Source organism: Lolium perenne, chromosome 6, assembly GCF_019359855.2.
Source record: "Lolium perenne isolate Kyuss_39 chromosome 6, Kyuss_2.0, whole genome shotgun sequence".
Taxonomy (NCBI): Eukaryota; Viridiplantae; Streptophyta; class Magnoliopsida; order Poales; family Poaceae; genus Lolium; species Lolium perenne.
In genome coordinates this window covers 156,327,333-156,346,335 of record NC_067249.2, presented here as the reverse complement: position 1 = coordinate 156,346,335, position 19,003 = coordinate 156,327,333, and the positions used below count along the sequence as shown (strand labels likewise).

General features: G+C 42.1%; 2 protein-coding genes across 4 annotated transcripts; both read left to right on the top strand.

The window, feature by feature from the left end:
- The first annotated feature begins 2,241 nt into the window (after nt 1-2,241).
- On the top strand, nt 2,242-11,922 carry LOC127307121 (uncharacterized). The gene is made up of 10 exons (XM_051337825.2): nt 2,242-3,596; nt 4,536-5,015; nt 5,100-5,401; nt 6,954-7,688; nt 7,772-8,050; nt 8,277-8,438; nt 8,527-9,456; nt 9,545-9,760; nt 10,339-10,599; nt 11,244-11,922. The coding sequence occupies exons 1-10, from the start codon at nt 2,306-2,308 to the stop codon at nt 11,571-11,573; spliced, it is 4,986 nt and encodes a 1,661-aa protein (XP_051193785.1). The 5' UTR covers nt 2,242-2,305; the 3' UTR covers nt 11,574-11,922.
- A 1,471-nt stretch (nt 11,923-13,393) lies between these two features.
- On the top strand, nt 13,394-18,223 carry LOC127307122 (uncharacterized). 3 transcript variants are annotated; one of them, XM_051337827.2, is made up of 4 exons: nt 13,394-14,050; nt 14,398-14,475; nt 14,922-16,190; nt 17,890-18,223. In XM_051337827.2, the coding sequence occupies exons 1-3, from the start codon at nt 13,556-13,558 to the stop codon at nt 16,128-16,130; spliced, it is 1,782 nt and encodes a 593-aa protein (XP_051193787.1). In that variant the 5' UTR covers nt 13,394-13,555; the 3' UTR covers nt 16,131-16,190; nt 17,890-18,223. The 3 variants fall into 3 exon arrangements, with proteins under 3 accessions (XP_051193787.1, XP_051193789.1, XP_051193786.1); XM_051337829.2 differs by having other exon boundaries at nt 14,922-16,630; XM_051337826.2 differs by lacking the exon at nt 17,890-18,223 and adding an exon at nt 16,909-17,773 and having other exon boundaries at nt 14,922-16,804.
- Nucleotides 18,224-19,003: the final 780 nt, after the last annotated feature.

The following is a 19,003-nucleotide window of genomic DNA, read 5'->3' as shown; positions in this document are numbered from 1 at the left end:
TCATGATGCGTCAGCGAGGGCACCGTGCACCTACAAATCTATCAAATACAATCTATACACACTGTTAAATTCATTCAAGTGTTGTTATCAAACACACAAAACACGAGGTATAGATCTTGCTCTTTTAGTGTCACACTATTGGTAGGTTGTTTGGTAAGGAAACTTAAATCTGTTTTTACTATTTACTATTTGTTTATCGTGGCTTTCTTAGGCTGTGAGGATATGAAACTAATTCTACATGAATATGTTCATGTTGTTAAGAATAAGATTGAAAAACCTTCTGAACCAAAAGTGGCATATCAAATCCATATTAGTATTGCCAAAAAAGGCTACAAAACTAAGGGATGGAAGCCAAACTGCTATAGAGCATTTACACGCCATTGAAGATCTATGTTCTCTACTTAAACTTGTTGATATTCCTCATGATGAAGTGGAAAGGAAGTTATTATATTTATCTCTTTCTGGTAATGCTCGCATATGATTTAGATCTCTAGATGATAAATACCGCCTTGATTGGGAATATTTGAGGAAGGCTTTCTATCTCAAGTACTATACTTCTAAATAAGCTTATGATGATCGTTGTCATATTTATAAATTTTGGCCTCATGTTGGAAAGTATTGCTCAAGCTTGGTGGAGAGTGAATGAACGCATTCGTAAGAATCCTTGTCATGGTATTCCTGAAAGCATTATACTAATCAACTTCTATGTGAACCTCAGCATCTTAGGAACTTTTTGGATAATTCCTTTGAAGGAAGTTTCACTAACAGAACTCAAAAAGAAGCATAAAACTTATTGGATATCATATCTAAAAATACTGATGCTTGGGATGTTGATAAAGGGAACGAACCCGTTTTAAATATGAGTATTCATCTGTAGAGAATTTCTCTACTACTATATTGTTTAAAGAGGTAAGTAACATGGTTGGCCTTGATCCTCATGTTTTAGTAGAAGTTACTAAATCTTTTGCTACCATCTGAATGTCCCTAAAAAGGATTTGATGTTTATGTTGAGCCTTTTAAATACTCTACAGTTGTTCCTAAAGTTGTGAAATAGGATAGTCAAGTATCATCTGCCAAAATTGAATAATATGTTGAAACTCCTCCATATCCAAGCAGAGTGAAGGAAAATTTACTCACTACTGTTGCAAATAAGAGTGCTAGAACATGTAATGAACCATATGAACAAATTGAGGTTCAGCGTCAAATTTCGGTCATCAAAGAACTGAATGAAGAAACTCCTTGTGATGTTTATTTATGTGAAGATTCCACCAAGATAGTTCAAGGTAACGCCACCAAAGTTGATAAACCTATTATATCATGTGCTATTGGAACTTCACGCTATCATGTTCTATGTGATATTGGATCAAGTATAAGTGTGATACCGCGCAGTGCGTCGGTTGAGGCCGAGGAAGGCATGGAGAGGAGTTGGGCACCAACGACATGGAGACTTCAAAAAAACATGAGAGAGGAGATTAGTGATAGCGACAAACGAAGGAGAACGATGAGAAGAAGACAAGATTGGGAGGTTGGCCCCAGTTCTAGCCCTTGCGTCAAGGGCGCGTGGTGCGTTGCATCAAGGACACGTGGTGCACTGGCAACCATAGGGATGCGTGGTGCGCTGGTAACCAGGAGGACGCGCGGCGCCGAATCGTCCAAGTGATGTGAAGTGTTTTCCTTTTAAGAGATATATACTTTAGTGATTAGTACATTAAATACATTAATACTGCCTCCTTGCCATAAACACTAAAAACATCAATACCGCCTCCTTGCCATAATATAGCGCACATTGATTTTTCGCGAAAATTAAAGTGCACCAATTTTGACTAAGTTTATTAGATTTTTTATTTGTTACTTATATCTAGAATACCAAAATGTATGACATATTAAAATATACTTCATTCTGTTTCTAGTGGTATTGATTTGATATTCTAAATGGTTTTATTTCTTTGTGTAAATAAACTTCATCAAAGTTTACACGGTTTGATTTTGAAAAAACCTAATAACACTTATATTATTTTGGCATAGAGGAAGTGTATCGTACATTAAATACTATATATTTAAAAATATTAAATTATTATGCATATCAAGAAAGAACAAAAGATATATATTGCATTCGATTTTTTCCCCATTAATGAGCAGTGGTAGTATAATCGTGCATAGTCTCGACAATAGTGGTATACATTAAAATGGAAATGGAAAAGCACAGGCAGGCCATTCCCTTCCTCCTCCTCACCTTCCCAAGCCAGACCCAAGGAGGGCGAAAAAAAAAAGAATCTCGGGAAACCAAACGAAAAATCCCCAATCCATGAAGCCCACCACTGTGTCGCCTCCCGCCGCCGCCGCCGCGGCTGCGGCGGCCACCGACGACCCCTCTTCATCGCACTCCGACGCCGCCTCGGCCACTTTTTCCGTCGAGCGCCGCGGCGATGCCTCCGCCTCCTGCCGATGGACCCTCCCGGACTTCCCCCGCACCCGCGCCCGCACCTTCTACAGCCGCTACTTCGAGGTCGGCGGCTTCGACTGCCGCCTCCTCATCTACCCGCGCGGCGACGTCCATGCCCTCCCGGGCCACCTCTCCCTCTACCTCCAGGTCCTCGACCCAAAAACCCCATCCTCCTCCTCCTCCTCCACCACCACCACCTCATCCTCCAAATGGGATTGCTTCCTCAGCTACCGCCTCTCCATCCTCCACCCTTCCGACAACGCCAAGTCCCTGGCGCGCGATTCCTGGCACCGTTTCTCCTCCAAGAAACGCTCGCACGGATGGTCCGACTTCGCGCCCTCCGCCACCGCCTCCTACCTCCTGCCGCCGCACGATTCCCTTGTCATTGCCGCCGACATTTCCGTCCTATCGGAGACCGCCTCCTTCACCGAAGCGGACGGCCGCTTCACCTGGAAGGTGTCCAACTTTGGCATCTTCAGGGAGATGATCCGCACACAGAAGATCACGAGCCCCCCATTCTTCCCCGCCACGGCCGCCGCCGGTGGGAGTGACTCCGGGCTACGGATCAGTGTCTACCAGAGCAATGTATCTGGTGCAGACCATTTGTCGGTGTGCCTGGAGGGCAAGGAGCCTGTGGCTCAGGCAACCACCGTGTCATCAGCATCAGCATTGGCGTCGACTAGTGCAGGGAGTGGCGTGCTGGATGACCGTGGCTGCTGGTGTCTTTTCCGTGTTTCAATCCTCAACCAGAATCCTGGGGGGAACCACATCCATAAGGATTCGTATGGGCGGTTTGCGGCAGACAGTGCCAGCCTTGGGTGGGGGGATTACCTGAAGATGGATGACTTCTTGGCTGCTGATGGGGGGTACCTGTTTGATGGCGCTGTGGTGTTCACTGCCTCGGTGCATGTCATCAAGGAATCTAACTCATTCACTCGTAGCTTACCGCTGGTGGCGGGCGCTAGTGCTGCTGCTGGTGGACGATCTGGGACTAGGAAGTCCGATGGACACTTTGGGAAGTTTGTGTGGAGGATCGACAACTTCACACGATTGAAGGAGCTGCTCAAGAAACGCAAGATCACGGGTTTATGCATCAAGAGCAGACGCTTTCAGGTCGGGAATCGGGACTGCCGCCTTATTGTCTATCCACGGGGTAAGTAAAATGCCCTCTCAAGATTCATATGCTACTTTCAGCATCAACTTTACGGAGACATATAGTACTGCTTAAAACGTGATAACCAAACCTGTAATATTGATTCCTAAATGATTTGATCAGAACCCTCACATGCCAAACAGGCTGATGTTTCTTAACTGTTTGGAACCAACTATAGGTCATGTGTGGTCTTTGTTTCAAATTAGATCTTTAGACCCTCAATTTTGCATCTGCAATCCCTTCTCGGTTGACGCACCTTGTTGGTCCACATATTATAGCATCCTCTATGTCCATGTTTCTTTTTTCATGATTTTTCCCCGAGGTGCCCCAACCAACAAGGAGGTTGCAGACACAATCACCTACTGGGAGAATTTATAAAAAAACTACTCTCATATCCATTCCTGGTTCTCATCTTGTCCATTCAAGGTCCGTGCTTGTGAGGTCTCCATTCACCTATGTAAATTAATTAGAGCTGTTAAATCATGAGCGAAATGCATATATTTTGTCTGAAAGGCTATATAATGAAGTTCATTTATGCTCTGAGTTGATCCTAAAATAATCATAAGTATATCAAACTGAAGTAATTAAAGCATTTGACTTTTGAGTGCAATCTGGCTTACCAGTGCAGTTGGAACTTGGAATCCCTGGCACTACTTCCGTCAATGTTGAAATCACTCTTATAGGTTAAGTTTGGAGTTTGGTTGGTTCAGTCGCTGTGTACACATATTAGTAAACATTGCTGTGTACACATTTGTATGCAGAATTTAAATTACCATTTTAAATTGGTATGCCACATTTCAGTTCTCTACTTATTTATTCTTGTGAACTTAATGGTCTAGTTACATTAAAATCATTGCTAGTTTCAAATTTATGTAACTGCATTATCAGAATGTATGTACTAACTTCATCAGTTGGTTCTCTTAATGTTGCTGCAATCAGGGCAGTCTCAACCACCATGCCATCTCTCAGTGTTTTTGGAAGTGACAGATCCCCGAAGCACTAGTGGTGAATGGACCTGCTTTGTGAGCCATAGATTGTCTGTTATCAATCAGAAAGTGGAGGAGAAGTCAATCATGAAAGAGTCTCAAAATCGTTACTCTAAGTCAGCGAAGGATTGGGGCTGGCGTGAATTTCTGACGTTAACTAGCCTCTTTGACCAGGATGCTGGTTTTCTTGTACAGGACACTGTTGTGTTCTCTGCAGAGGTTCTCATATTGAAGGAAACTGCAACTATGCAAGAGCTTAGTGGTGAAATTTCTGAAATAGGCAGTTCAAGTTCTGGATGTCAGATTGATACTCTGCCAAAGCATCCTTCATTCACGTGGAAGGTGGAAAATTTCTTGTCCTTTAAGGAGATTATGGAGACAAGAAAAATTTTCAGTAAATATTTTCAGGCTGGTGGTTGTGAGCTGCGGATAGGTAAATGAAGTTTATTATTCATGCCTTGTACCTTATATTTTCTTGTGTATTTTCATATCTGTGCTTACATAACACAACCTGCAGGTGTATATGAATCATTTGATACAATCTGCATATATCTGGAGAGTGATCAGCCATCTGGAGTTGATCCTGACAAGAACTTTTGGGTACATTATAAGATGGCTATACTCAACCAGAAGAATTCCGTAAAAACCATTTGCAAAGAATCGTCAATCTGCACAAAAACATGGAACAATTCAGTTCTCCAGTTTATGAAGGTTTCAGATATTCTGGATACTGAAGCTGGCTTTCTTGTCCGTGACACTGTTGTCTTTGTTTGCGAGATCATAGACTGCTGTCCATGGTTTGACTTCTCTGATCTTGAGGTGAGGTTAGGTTTGCTAATCTTTCACGTGGCTTGTCTATTTGTGCTTGTTCTGCACATCTGTAGGATAATCTTGTAATAATGTTTCCAAATCTCATGGTTATAAATTTAAACTACCTTGATGAGACAGTGTTTGCAAACTGTTAAAAGGCTGTTGTTATAAGAACCAAAGGTACATCTTAAATGTAGTTGTGCAGCATATGGTATATCCTTTATGAAGGCACACAAGAAGAAACAATTAAGAATTAGAAGTCCTAGACTACTCTTATTTGGCGATGTAGGCCACTTCCAATTAGGTTTTCTTTTTGTAATATTTAGGATTAAAATGAATTGGTTCTACCAATCACTGACTAACTGTAAACAGTTCATAAAATATTCAGAGCAATCTAAGTATTGCATTCCACAGTTCAAGTGTGCTTTGAATTACTCAAATTACAGATTCACCATATGCTATAGCAATTAGCAAGTACTCCCTCCGTCCCAAAATGTAAGGCCACCATGCATTTCGAGGTAGAATTTTGACTAACAATTTGACCAACAAAATACTCCCTCCATTTCAATGAATAAGGCGACCTCATTTTTCATGTTTTTTCTTTGACCAAAAATTACTCTAAATATATAAAGATTGTTGGTATAAAATTAGTATCATTAGAAAGTGATTTCCAATACAAATCCAACAGTACTAATTACGTACATTATAATCAAGATTTTGTTGCTCAACTTTTTTGGATCAAAGTTTGTCTTGGAATACCCGTGCACCTTATTCATTGAAACGGAGGTAGTATGAGTTATCATCAAAAGTATACCATTGGATTCATATTTGAAAGGTGTTTCCAACAATATATTTTTGGTGTCATATAATTTATGTTTTATTGGTCAAAGTTTTGGCTCGAAATGCGAAGTGGCCTTACATATAAAAACGGAGGAAGTATTGTTAATAGTACTTATAGTTCATGAGTTGCAAGAGCATGCCAATTATAACAGTAGAGCTAACAAATATGCTTTTTTTAAGCACTCCAGTTAGGTATACGTGATAAATTTTAACCCTGATTAGATTACTGTTAGATATAAACTTAGCTCTCATACGTGTACATCCATCCAATAGCAAGCCTCAACATGAAATATATTCTTGATTTCGCAGTTATAAGTCCTAACTATGGTCTGTAACTCTGTACGTGGCATATCTGGTCAACTGTTGGTTTGATGCGCATGCATATTCCGTAATTTTACTCAAGCAACTGCATATTCTATATTTCTTTATCTTTTTTGAGGTTTTGTTCAGACAATGATGTCTGTGTTGAATTATTAATGAATGTTGAGTACATGACGGTTGCTTTCTTCTTACCTCTAAAGGAACTTATCGTGGATAGCGTAACATTTATCTACGAGTCGCAGTTATAATCGTTCACATGCTCTTCAAGTCCAGTCCTATATTGCAGTTTGATGCAAGCCCTGTCGTGGTTCACACCATATTTTTCAACTGATATTCAGATTGTCTATATGGTAGAAACTATGGTTTGCATATTGTAATCCCCAATTAATTTATCTGGCAGGTATTTGCCTCAGATGATGACCAGGATGAGTTGTCAACAGATCCTGATGAACTTATCGAGTCTGAAGACAGTGATGATATGAGTGGAGATGAAGAGGATATGTTCCGAAATCTCCTCTCACGAGCTGGATTTTCTCTTACATATGGAGACAACAATACTCAGCCACAGGTTACCTTAAGAGAGAAAATTTTGACCGATGCTAGTGCAATTGCTGGATTTCTTACTGGGCTGCGTGTTTATCTGGATAATCCAGCAAAAGTGAAGCGCATGCTTGTTCCTACCAAAGTGCCCACCAAGGGTGGTGGAATGAAAGATTCTTTGAAGTGCGATTCAAGCTCCACAAGTCTGATAAATTTGTTGATGGGTGTGAGCGTTTTGAAGCAGGCTATCATTGATTTGCTTCTAGATATAATGGTTGAGTGTTGCCAACCTTCAGATGAAAGATCATCATATGGTTCCTCCTCAGAAAGCTCTAAAACTGCTCCCGATTCAAATGGGGCTAGCTCTCCACCAGAGCTCATCATTGTTGAAGGGGAACTAACAGAACGTGCATGCAGAAATCAGTATGAAACGGCTGAATCTAATACTGATAATTCTAGGCATAATCTAGCATTACAAAATACAGAGTTGAGTGCAAAGGAGATGCCTGCCAAGATTCTAGAACAGGCCAGTTTTCCTTCAGAGACACCTGCCAATTATTTGCCTGGGGATGGAAGTTCTGACCAGGCTTCTCCGGTATGATATGAGATTTCTATCATATAAAGCCTCATTTTCATATTTTATTTCACCTATAGGCTAACCTGCTGATCTTTTTTCAGACAAAATGGCCAGACCAATCAGAGGAACTTTTAGGATTAATTGTTAATTCGTTGAAGGCACTGGACTGTGCTGTCCCACATGGATGCCCTGAACCAAGAAAGCGGCCTAAGTCTGTCCAGAAAGTTGCACTTGTACTAGAGAAAGCTCCAAAGAAGCTTCAACCAGATTTGATTGCCCTTGTACCAAAGTTGGTTGATGGTTCAGAACACTCACTTGCTGCTTGTGCGCTTTTAGATCATCTTCAAAAGGCAGATGCTGAGCCGTCACTGAGGTTACCGGTAAGTTTGACCTTTTGAACAACTGTTTCTTATTTGCCTAATTTAATTATCGTGAAGTAACCTAATATTTCTACTACTTTGGGTGAACAGATGTCTGAATTGTCTAAATTTATTATGATCTTATTTTCGTATTTGGAGATAGCCTCATAAATAATATAGCAGGCTAGTAATGTGCAAGTGAGTTAGTGATGCATATTTTGACTCCTTTTTTTTTCTATCATGTCAGGTTTTTGGCGCCCTGTCCGAATTAGAGTTCGATGGTGATGTCTGGAAACGGGCATCTTTTCATGCACTAGAATTGTTGTCTGATTCAAATGATGAACCTCTTGTAGCAGCCATTACCTATGTTCTCAAGGCAGCATCTCAGTGCCAGCATATTGCTCAAGCTGTATGTTAACCTTCGATAAACCTATTGTTACTATTTATGTTTCTACAATCTTTTCATACTACTAAGTCCACTTACTTTTTTCCCCAAGGTTAAAGCTGTCCGGTGGAGATTAAAACATTTGGGTACTGAAGTTCCATCTTGCGTGCTTGATTTTTTGTCTAAAACAGTGCACAGCTGGCCAGATGTAGCTGAAGCATTATTGAAGGATATCGGTTCTGACCCTGAACCTGATAGCAGTTGTCTCTCATCGCCCTGTAGCACTTGTACCAAAGATGGGCTTTCTACTGAAGGGATGCCTTCTTGGCAAGAGCAGGCTGTACATGGAAGCAACCATCTATCAGATGTTTTTGTACTGATAGAAATGTTATCAATACCTGGATCGTTTGTTGAAGTTGCACAGGTTTTGGAAAGGGCATTATTGCAAGGGGCCTTTGGGCTACAGTTAGTAGCCATGGTGTTGGAAAGACGGCATTCTCACAGGTTAAGTTCAAAGTCTGGTGCTGTGGTGTATGATTTACAGGACAAACAAGTTCTGTCAGGTGGGCAGTTTGAATCCTCGCCCATCCAAGAAGGTGATTTCACTTCAGTCCTTGCGCTTGGTGAGGTATTGTCTCTATCTAGCGAAACGAGGGTCCAAGACTTTGTGCGGATGCTTTATGCTATCATGTTTAAGATCTATGCCGAGGATCATTATAGATACAGAATTCTGAAGGGCCTTGTTGATCGGGCAACAAATACTTCAGATAACTGCCGAGAAGTTGACATAGATATGGATGTCTTGGTATTTCTTGTTAAGGAGGAGTTTGGAATTGCTAGACCTGTTTTAAGCATGATGCGTGAAGCTGCTGAAGTTGCTCAGGCAGATCGTGCTAATCTGTGGCACCAAATATGTGCTACTGAGGATGAGAATATTCGTTTGCATGAGGAGATAGACATGGAGCAAACTAAATTTACCAATGAAAGAGCTGTATTAGCCCAACGGCTAACTGAGTCTGAGGCAACCACAGGACATCTAAGGGTATTTCCTTGTCATTATTTAGCTACTGATCCACCTTTCTTGTTTGTTTCTTACCTTACACATTTTGTTTATTTTATAATTGTTGTAGTCTGAACTAAAAGCTGAGAGGGATCGTTGTATACAAGAGAAGAAAGAACTGTCCAAGCAGATGCGGGAGATTGAGAAACAGATGGAATGGGTGCGATCAGAGAAAGATGAGCAAATTGCAAAGCTATCTGCTGATAGGAAGAATCTTCATGATCGTGTTCATGAAGCAGAGACACAGCTATCACAGTTTAAAGCACGGAAACGCGAAGAACTAAAGGTAAGAGTTATTGTAAAAAACCATAGTCATGTTCGTTGAGCTTTTGATGTTTCTCTTAATCACTATATAACTTAATAGTGATGGTAATTTGTGAAAATATGCGATTTGATCTTATTCTTGTGGCAATTCCATATTTGAGTTTTTTGTGTGTGGCATGTATGTTGAATATACTTCAATCGTTTGCCATCTTTATCCTATTATTTTAAAATATATAACTTAAACACCTAGACCTTGATATTGAAGTTTATGCCCTCTGAGTTTAAGAAGATAAAACCCATACCTTAGATGTTCATAACTTACCATGCATTTTTTCTTATCTGTGTAGAGTATATATTGTAGGTAGTGAGATAAGCGATAAGTTAGTTTTCAGCCTGCCTTGGCAGTTAACTCGCACTGGCATACCGCCTTAGTATTTTTTTTTTCTTTCTAATTTCAAGATTATATGAAGCAAAGCCATCTTGGTTTTTTTGGGTATGTACTATTAACTATTTGAATGTTGCCTTATGATACCCTTGGAAATTTAATTGAGAAGAACAATATTGATGTTTTACGGTTTACATCTTTCTTGTATGCTGCAGAAAGTAACAATGGAGAAGAACACATTGGCAGAGAGGCTGAAGATAGCTGAAGCTTCAAAGAAACGATTTGATGATGAATTAAAACGGCATGCTGCTGAAATACAGGCTCGCGAAGAGATTAGAAAATCACTTGATGCTGAAGTAAGAAGGCTGAAACATAAAGTTGGACAAACGGAGGGAGAGAAGAAAGAAAAAGAAGATCAAATTTCTCGTTGCGAAGCTTTCATTGATGGAATGGAGTCAAAACTGCAAGTTTGCCAGGTTTGCTCTTGCAAAATTTATGTTACCAAAATAACTGATTATTTCATTATTTCCAATATACTTGTGAGGTGAAGCTACTAAATATCTCAATGTGCTGCTCTGCTAGCAAAAACTTGTCATACAATGAGGATGATTTCCATATGATACTGTCATAAGAAGGCAAGGGCAGAATAAGTGACATGTAAAACTGTTGTTAGAAAGTAATCATCCTAAATTGAAACTGTAACCATGCATATATAAAATTAGACAAGGGTAGAATAACTAACATACAGAATCATTTTACAAAGTAATCATCTTGAAACTTAGTTACCTGAATTGTATGCATTTGGGCCCTACTGTTTTCTGGTTTCTAGTTCTGAATATCTTAAACTATTTTGTTTCCATTTCTGATAAGTTTTACCTATAGTTGCATGTTTAGAAAATTACTGTGATCCTGAGATGGGAAAGATAAGAGTAATGAGCCGAATACCAACTAAGAAAGTTTGCAAGCCAAGGTTAAACGTGGCAAACTGGTGCACTGAAACAAACACCTATATCATTACCGTGCAACTTATATCGCATTTGTCCTGACCATTTCTTTGTCATTTTAGAAGTTTTGCATCGGAACTTACTGCATATTGTATTTACTATTATATCTGTTGCAGCAATATATTCGCACCCTGGAAACATCACTCCAAGAAGAGATGGCCCGGCATGCCCCACTGTATGGTGTCGGCGTGGAGGCTTTATCACTGGAGGAGCTTGAAACGCTTGCAAACATCCATGAGCAGAGTTTAAGACAGATCCATGTTATTCGGCAAAGGAAGGGTAGCAGCCATCTCTTGAGTGTCTCTGGCTTATTCCCCTCGCCTTCACTGGCTGTTGGCCCGCCTTCCTCAGTGATCCACACGTCCTCCATAGCACCTAATGGAGTGGGTACCCATGGAAACGGGCACAGGAGCAACGCAATGGGTCCCTGGTTCAATCAAACCTAACTCTTAAGATGCAGCTGCAAGCGGAAGACCCAAAGATGTCCATTTTGTGCATTGGTTCGATAGATCACATTTTGCCTGGCTGTATTCACCAGCTGCCGAGCAATCCGGCGTTGCGTGGTAGCCTTTTTGTTCTTGCCTTTCCATTTGGCTTCTCTCTTTGTATCCTGAAGTGGTAGTGCCGTCGGCTCGAGATGTCATGGGTGCCGTGCTAGGGGTTCCATGTGAAATAAGCTGTAATAACAGGAGACCCGATGGAACTATCAGTTGCAAGTGGAGAGCTATGGAAATGGTTGATATCACCCATTGCTTGATTATTTCTAAAAGCATTGGGATTCTTTCCCCTCCCTCATTTGAAAAGTTGCAACATGAGAAAGTGTTTCATGCTCGTGTCTCTATTGTTAGATCTTATGTAGTGTTGGACATGGTAGACACACATGGCCACTGGCTCTACATTTCCATTTTGCTGAATTGTCAACGCACAATTGCTATAAAAAGATATGGTAAGTTCTGGTCAACCATCATAGACTTCAGGTCTGTTTTCAGCGTACAGAGAGATAATGGTCATATTGTGGTGGGAATCTAAGGTGTTTCACAATGGGTGGCTCTTGGTACGGTATCATAGGATCATCATAGACTTCAGGTCTGTTTTCAGCGTACAGAGAGATAATGGTGTCTGTTTTCAGCGTACAGAGAGATAATGGTCATATTGTGGTGGGAATCTAAGGTCTTTCACAATGGGTGGCTCTTGGCACGGTCTCATAGGTCATTTGGTGATGTGGCATCATATTAATTGATGAAAAAGTCATTTGGTGATGTGGTACAATATTAATTGATGAAATGGAGGGTTGTTGTATCTTAGCCTTGCACAAAGTCATAGGCAAAAAATGTATTTCTAATTCAATCACGTGCATATATTAGCTAAAAATCATTAAATGTAGATACAACTCTAAAAAACAATACATTGTAGAGGTTGTTTCTTAAAACATATACCTAGAATGATGCGATAAGATACAGTGCATTGTTAAAGGCATAAATGTGTCGGTCGCCCTATTGGCCCTATTGGTAGCCCAAAATCAGGCGCAATGTCGGTTGAGCTTCTTTACTTAAACCAAAAGGGTATATCTCTTCGGCATCTTTCCAATATTTATAGGAAAAATGGCACCCTAGGGCAGATGTGAGTCATATTACAACGCAATCCCTCAATGTGTGTACAAACGAAAACTGTTACAACAAATCATCACAACAACAACAAAATTAATGCTACAAAAGAGTGTTGATTTTTTTTTTTGCTATAGACTGATTTACAATAAAAGATCGAATGAGGTGTTTTTGCACCCAGGAGTAGATGCGCCTGTTTATTAATATGATTTTTAGACACACTATAAAATGTTAAACAATTCTAACAAAAAATCTGCGCGTACATCTCAACGTTCTATGTGCTTGCGAAGTAGTTTCACAAAAAGCTGATGTTGTTTGTGTCGGATGTCAAAAAAAAGATAAATTTCGGTGGTAAAAGTAGCTCTTAATGAGACATTTTTTTATCTTTTTGACAAAAGACACAAAAGATGTCACTTTATCACGAAAATTAGCGTGCACGCATAATATATCGACATGTATGCGCAAAATTTATGTTTTTTTTAAAAATATCGACGGGAGCTTCATCCGCAACCTCGCGCCGTCAGATCATGTGCTGGAAAAATCAGGACGGTTCATGCGCGCTGGAGCGAGCGGCTCTTTCTCACCGTCAGATTGAGATCGAGTGGCCAAGGCGCAGTAAAACCCTAGCCCAAAACCCACATAGCCCGCAGTCGCGCACCCTTTGGCCTCGAGCCCCACACGACAACCCTCCCGCAGTCCCGCCCCGTCGCCGTAGCCGCTCCCCGCGCCGCCGGCGCCCCCGTTCACCTTCGCAGCTATCAATACGGCGTTCGCCTCGGCCAAACCTTCTTGCTGTCGCCCTCTGTCTTCCCCACTTCCCCAGTATGGCGGATGTCGTTTATGCTGTGATGGATTCGGAGGTCTTGGTGGAAGATGGAGGAATCAGGGGGCAGGGCGAGAGCAAGGCCGAAGCTGTTGTTCCTGCTGAGATGAATTCCGAGGTGGAAGTTGGAGGGAGTGATAGGAAGGAGGAGAGCAAGGACGAGGCGGCTGTTGACGCTGAGAGGAATTCAGAGGTCTTCGTGCAAGAGGAAAGGGAAGATGGAGGAAGCAAGGGGAAGGGGGAGAGTAGCGAGGACGAGGAGGAAGATGGGGAATCGAGCGAGGCTTCTTCGAGTAGTGAGGAGGAGGAGGAGGAGTCAAGTGAGGCCTCGTCGAGCAGTGATGAGGAAGAGCAGATAGCCAAGAAGCATGATGGTGTCGAGGACATGGTGGCCCTCATCAAAGAGGGTGAACTGATGGTTGGGATCAATGATGATGACGATGAGGAGGAGGAAGAAACATTGACGGGTCATACCAACTCCAAACATGAAGTAAAGGTATTGAGCTGCAATTTTTCTTTCATATAGTAGTATAATTGTGAATCATTTTTCTAGTAAGTTACACCTTGTTTTCTAATTATAGTATAATTGACGTTTGCAATCAAAATCTGTTAGATGATTAATAAAGTTTTTAGTAGAAAGCTGTAGAAGTTTATGCTTGGTTATCGGTCTGTGCGTATTAGTGGCAAGCTATTGTGTGTTGCTACAACATCTATTCTCAATTGCTAAAAATCATATATATAATTGATACAAGTGTACACCTAGGGTACAAACCCAATATGTTCTGGTTTTGTAAAGTAAGTTGTTATGTCTTTTCTTATGTGGATATATCATATGTCTTTCAGGTCCTTCCTCCAGTGCCAAAGATTGAAATCCAGCTGGAACCACATCATAAGGCACTCCCAGTGGGAACAATTTCATCTGTAAGTCTTGTATTGAACTTGACTTTTCATCTAAAAGTTTGTTGACATTTATCAAAAATCTTATCAGCACTTCTTTTATATTTAACATATGTTTAAGATTCAGTTGTTGAAAGCTGTAGATTATTTGCATATAAGAGCTAGAAATCTACTGAACCTGTCTCCACTGAGATAAACTTGACTCTATTAGTAGTAAATTCTGAAATTTATAAGTGCCTCTGTGCCTGGATGATGGTGGTTATATATGTCCATTATTGCATTTATCATTTTAATAAAAAAATTATGGAGTTTTGTTGTAGTATACTTCTCTATTGTGGTGCTTGATGTTTTTTGTGAATAACCTGTGCTTCTCATTTAGTCCTAGACTGATGAAGTACACATGATATTTTTTATCTTTCTTAGTGTATTTTCTATGCGACCCATGTGTTGACTGTTTGCTTTCCATCCAGATCATGGGTGAAAGAGTGATTGTTGAAGGGTCCGTGCAACACAATCCCCTGAATGAGGGTTCCATACTCTGGATAACGGAAAGCAGGAAACCACTTGGTATTGTTGAGGAGTTATTTGGTCCAGTAAAAAACCCATATTATCTCGTCCGGTATAACTCTGTGGAAGAAGTTCCTGCTGGGATCAGTGCAGGAACTGCGGTCTCATTTGTTACAGAGTTTGCAGATCATATCTTGAATGTAAAAGAGCTGTACACCAAAGGCTACGATGAATCAGGAGATCATGTTGAGGATGAAACTGATGATCCTGAATTCTCTGATGACGAGAAGGAGGCTGAGTACAAAAGATCATTACGGATGGCAAAAAGGCAGACTGATAGGCAATTTGAGTCCAAGAAACGTTCTGGTAATAAGAGGAAGCAGCCCAGGGATGCTGGATTCCATAAGGATATGCCACCTAGGATCCACAATTTACAGACACCAGGTCATCAATCAAAGCATCGTTTTCAGCGCTCAGACTTGGCTGCTTCTGCTAACAACTCAGCAAGTTTGTTAGGTCCTCAAAACATTTCTACAAGTCTACCAATAATGGCGCCATCAGTCTCACTGAATCCTGCTATGGCATCAGCCATTCAGTTTACAGATCAGAAAGGTGGTGGCTTCCCTAATCCATCACAGCAGTTCTTACCACAGCAGCCAAATTTGAATTGGCCTGGTGGGTTTCCGTCTCCCTTGTACCCGGACATGGGGATTAATGGAGCTGCTTTTGCAGCTAATATTATGCAGAACATACTCAGCGCAGCCAATCAATACCAGCAAAATTATCATAATCAGAGTTTTGGTGGATTCCCGAATGGAATGCCCATGGCCCCAGCACAGTTTATGCCGCAGAGCAGAATGCCTGCAAATCCAATGCCGTTTGGTGGGCCGCCAGTAAATCCTCCATTTGGTCCGACATCTGAATTGGGCATGGGGCAAGGGAACCCTTATAATCTTCAGCACTTGGCCGGCAACCAAGGGCAGATGCCTCCTGGGTTACCCACCACACAAGGATATGGGAGCCTGCCACCATCGCATGGAGATGGAGGTCAGTATCCTATGCAATTCAGTTCTGGGCAGTTTAATCAGGGTAATCCTTCCTTCTGTGGAAGGCCGCAACACCAGGGAGGCCGGCATTCACCGGGGAGAGGTGGTGGAGGGCATCACAAATAGGGTGACGCGCAGGCTTGCATTTTTCTTCTTTACAGAAAGAAGTTCAGACTTCAGAACTACGTAAGTCTAATGATAAATGGAGTGTTTACTTTCTGGTATGACTAGTCTATGTGCCTATGTCGGTGCATAAGTTTTCCCATTACTTCTGGATAAGATTTTTTGTTGAACTACTGAATGACAGATTGGGAGTAATATAACTGTTATGCTGTGTTTGGATGTAAAAAATTGGGTCTGGAATCATAGAATCTGGAATTCGGGATCTATTTCCGCCGTTTGGGCTGCCCTCTGAATTGTGGCCTGGAAACTAAAACCACCCGCTCGCTCGCGTGCAACAGAACCAGCTCCAATTCGGAGCTCGGCTCCTCGGAAACGCGTGGAAACGAGCCCGCGCGTACCTGTTCGCTCGAGCTAAACAAACCGAGCCCATCCCCGAAACGAGCGAGGCCTCTCCCTCTTCCTCCCGACGGCAGCAACCAGCGACCTGCCGGCGGCGCGCGCAGGTATGGCCTCCCTCCCCGTCTCCCTTCGCCGATCTCCTCTTCCCTGGCCGACCGCCTCCAGGCTCTCCCATCCCCGCCCCTATCCCCCTGGCCGCCCCCCTCCCCACCTGGTCCTAACCTAAATCATGGGCACTACCAGTCGGCGACCGGAAGGTGAACGACGTCAGCCAAAAGGTGAATGGCGGCGGATGCTGTTGGCTTTCTTATCCATTGAACCCTCCCATTGCAGCAGCCATACAGTGTAGTTTGCCTAATTTTTGGATCTGTTTTCATTGCAGTTTCCTTGAACTGGTAGCTACGACCGATTAATGGCGGCAAGGTGCTCCAAGGCTCCAGGCCAAGTCCACGGCCGACGGAGGCGAGCAATGTGGAAGTACATGTTGGCGCAGATTCTCACATAATAATCTGGCTTCCAACTAATCCCGTCGAGAATGCAGAGGCGCTAGTTGGCATCTGTATATTAGTACAGGGTAGCGTCACATAGAATAGAACAGTCAATTTGCAAAGGTAGCACAAACACGCCTGCGGAAATAGACACGATTTGTACTCCTCATCTCGTAGCATACCTAATGTTAGATTTTTTTCTTTTCGATAATGTGTAAGGTTGGACTTGAACACCACAACTTTGTATTGTCCAAACTTAGCAAATAATTCAATTGCGCAATTTGTACATCCAAACAGAAATCGGAATTGGGTATCACCCTTCGATTCCAACAGGAAATTACAAGCACACCCAAACAACTGAATTCGATTTGGCAGCCATTTCCTTTCCAACTTGGATTTGGAATTGAAAATCCAATTCAATTCCAGGCCTAATTCAGTGCAGCCAAACACAGTGTAATAGTTTTGTATTAGAGTCATACGTAAAAGCTGAAGTTAAAATGCTGTTATCGTGGTGTAATTTTCAGCTGCAATCATGCCATGGAATTGAAATGAGCATGTTATACAGACCATAGCTTCTTTTTCATTTCGATGATGTAGCCAGATGAACTATAGTATAACCTCTGTTCCCTTTTATATAATATTTTGGTAAGCCTAATTGGCTTGCCAAAACGTCTTATACAAAGGAACGGAGGGAGTAGTTTTTTTTTTCTTTTTCTTTTTTTAGCACACACATTTTGTACTCGTTTATATTGAACTCAGGATCCTTTAGGTTGCAAGAGTAGCAATTCTAGCTTGAGTGTTTGTGTGTTAATTCTTGTTGCGTACATCTTGCGCAAATTGGTAATAATAATGCCATTCTCATTTTCCCTTTTCAGGTTTCTTAAAGCTTACAACTGCAGATACTACATGGCTTCTACTGAATCATGAAGTTTTTTAGGTGATAAATGAATTAGGAAGTCGATGGTGGTATTTTTGCGAGCCTCGTGTCTTGGAGAAGATCCGGAGAAGTTTTGGTTTGGGGTGTTTGCTGATAAGCATATTGTAGTTCGTGTTTCAAAAAAAAAAAAGTGCACATGTGCCAAGTTTGTTCGCATGACATGATCGTCTTCTTGTAGTTAAAAGTTCAGTTACCAAATTGTGTGTCCCTATCGTATGCACCCATTCAGGGATTATCAAAGACGATGCTACTGCTGCTGTTGATGTACCAAATTGCGTATCTTTCATGAGCTCCACCTACGCACCAGGTTGCTGTATCCACCTGGGCCGTGTCATGGTGATGATGCATCGCAGATTATAAACGCCTCCAGAGAAAGAGATGTATGCACGTGTGACGTGTCTCGTTTCACGTCTAGGCTAGATACACGGCACGTCCGTTCTTTCCAGAACACAGCGCAGCGTGGCGTGGGTACGTCAGGGCGCGGCACGGTGGCGGCACTGGCATGAACATAATAACACGACGAGGCCAGGCGTGGCACACCAAACTTGGCTAGCGCGCTACCTAACTTTACGTGTCGGTGTCACCGGCGGACTAGCCGCGAAACGGGCACGATCGATCGAGGACACGAAGCACGCCGATCGACATGATAGATGACGAGAGGATTGATGATCGCAAACGAATCCATCGGCAGGCCCACGCAGCAACTCGCAATCGATCCGTCGTTCTCCGTCGCATCATGTTCCTTGGCGTGCTTCGCCGTCCATCGGATTGCATCTTGTCCGCTCGCCGAATCCGAGAAAGTTCGCCGAAAGGAAAAGGGTCCGCTGCGTATCCAGCCGTCTAAACTGCGTTACTCTAGATGTTTTAGCGACGAGACTTTTTCATTCACCGACCGAATTGTGTACCTTGCACGCCTATGAAGCAACCCGAAAACTACCTGAAATAAGACTCAGCTGTGGTGGTCCTTCGCAGTGAAAAGGCGTATTTGGAGATTGGAAAGGGATTATGATCTAGGAGCACTTCAAACTGATGGTCCAGATTTGGACGAATAT

Bases quoted from the DNA above. Each gene is read 5' to 3' on its own strand.
- LOC127307122 (XM_051337827.2), top strand. From the start codon at position 13,556: ATGGCGGATGTCGTTTATGCTGTGATGGATTCGGAGGTCTTGGTGGAA. The intron at 14,051-14,397 runs GTATTGAGCTGC...TATGTCTTTCAG, and splicing joins ACTCCAAACATGAAGTAAAG to GTCCTTCCTCCAGTGCCAAA. The intron at 14,476-14,921 runs GTAAGTCTTGTA...CTTTCCATCCAG, and splicing joins CAGTGGGAACAATTTCATCT to ATCATGGGTGAAAGAGTGAT.
- LOC127307121 (XM_051337825.2), top strand. From the start codon at position 2,306: ATGAAGCCCACCACTGTGTCGCCTCCCGCCGCCGCCGCCGCGGCTGCG. The intron at 8,051-8,276 runs GTAAGTTTGACC...CTATCATGTCAG, and splicing joins AGCCGTCACTGAGGTTACCG to GTTTTTGGCGCCCTGTCCGA. The intron at 9,761-10,338 runs GTAAGAGTTATT...TGTATGCTGCAG, and splicing joins GGAAACGCGAAGAACTAAAG to AAAGTAACAATGGAGAAGAA.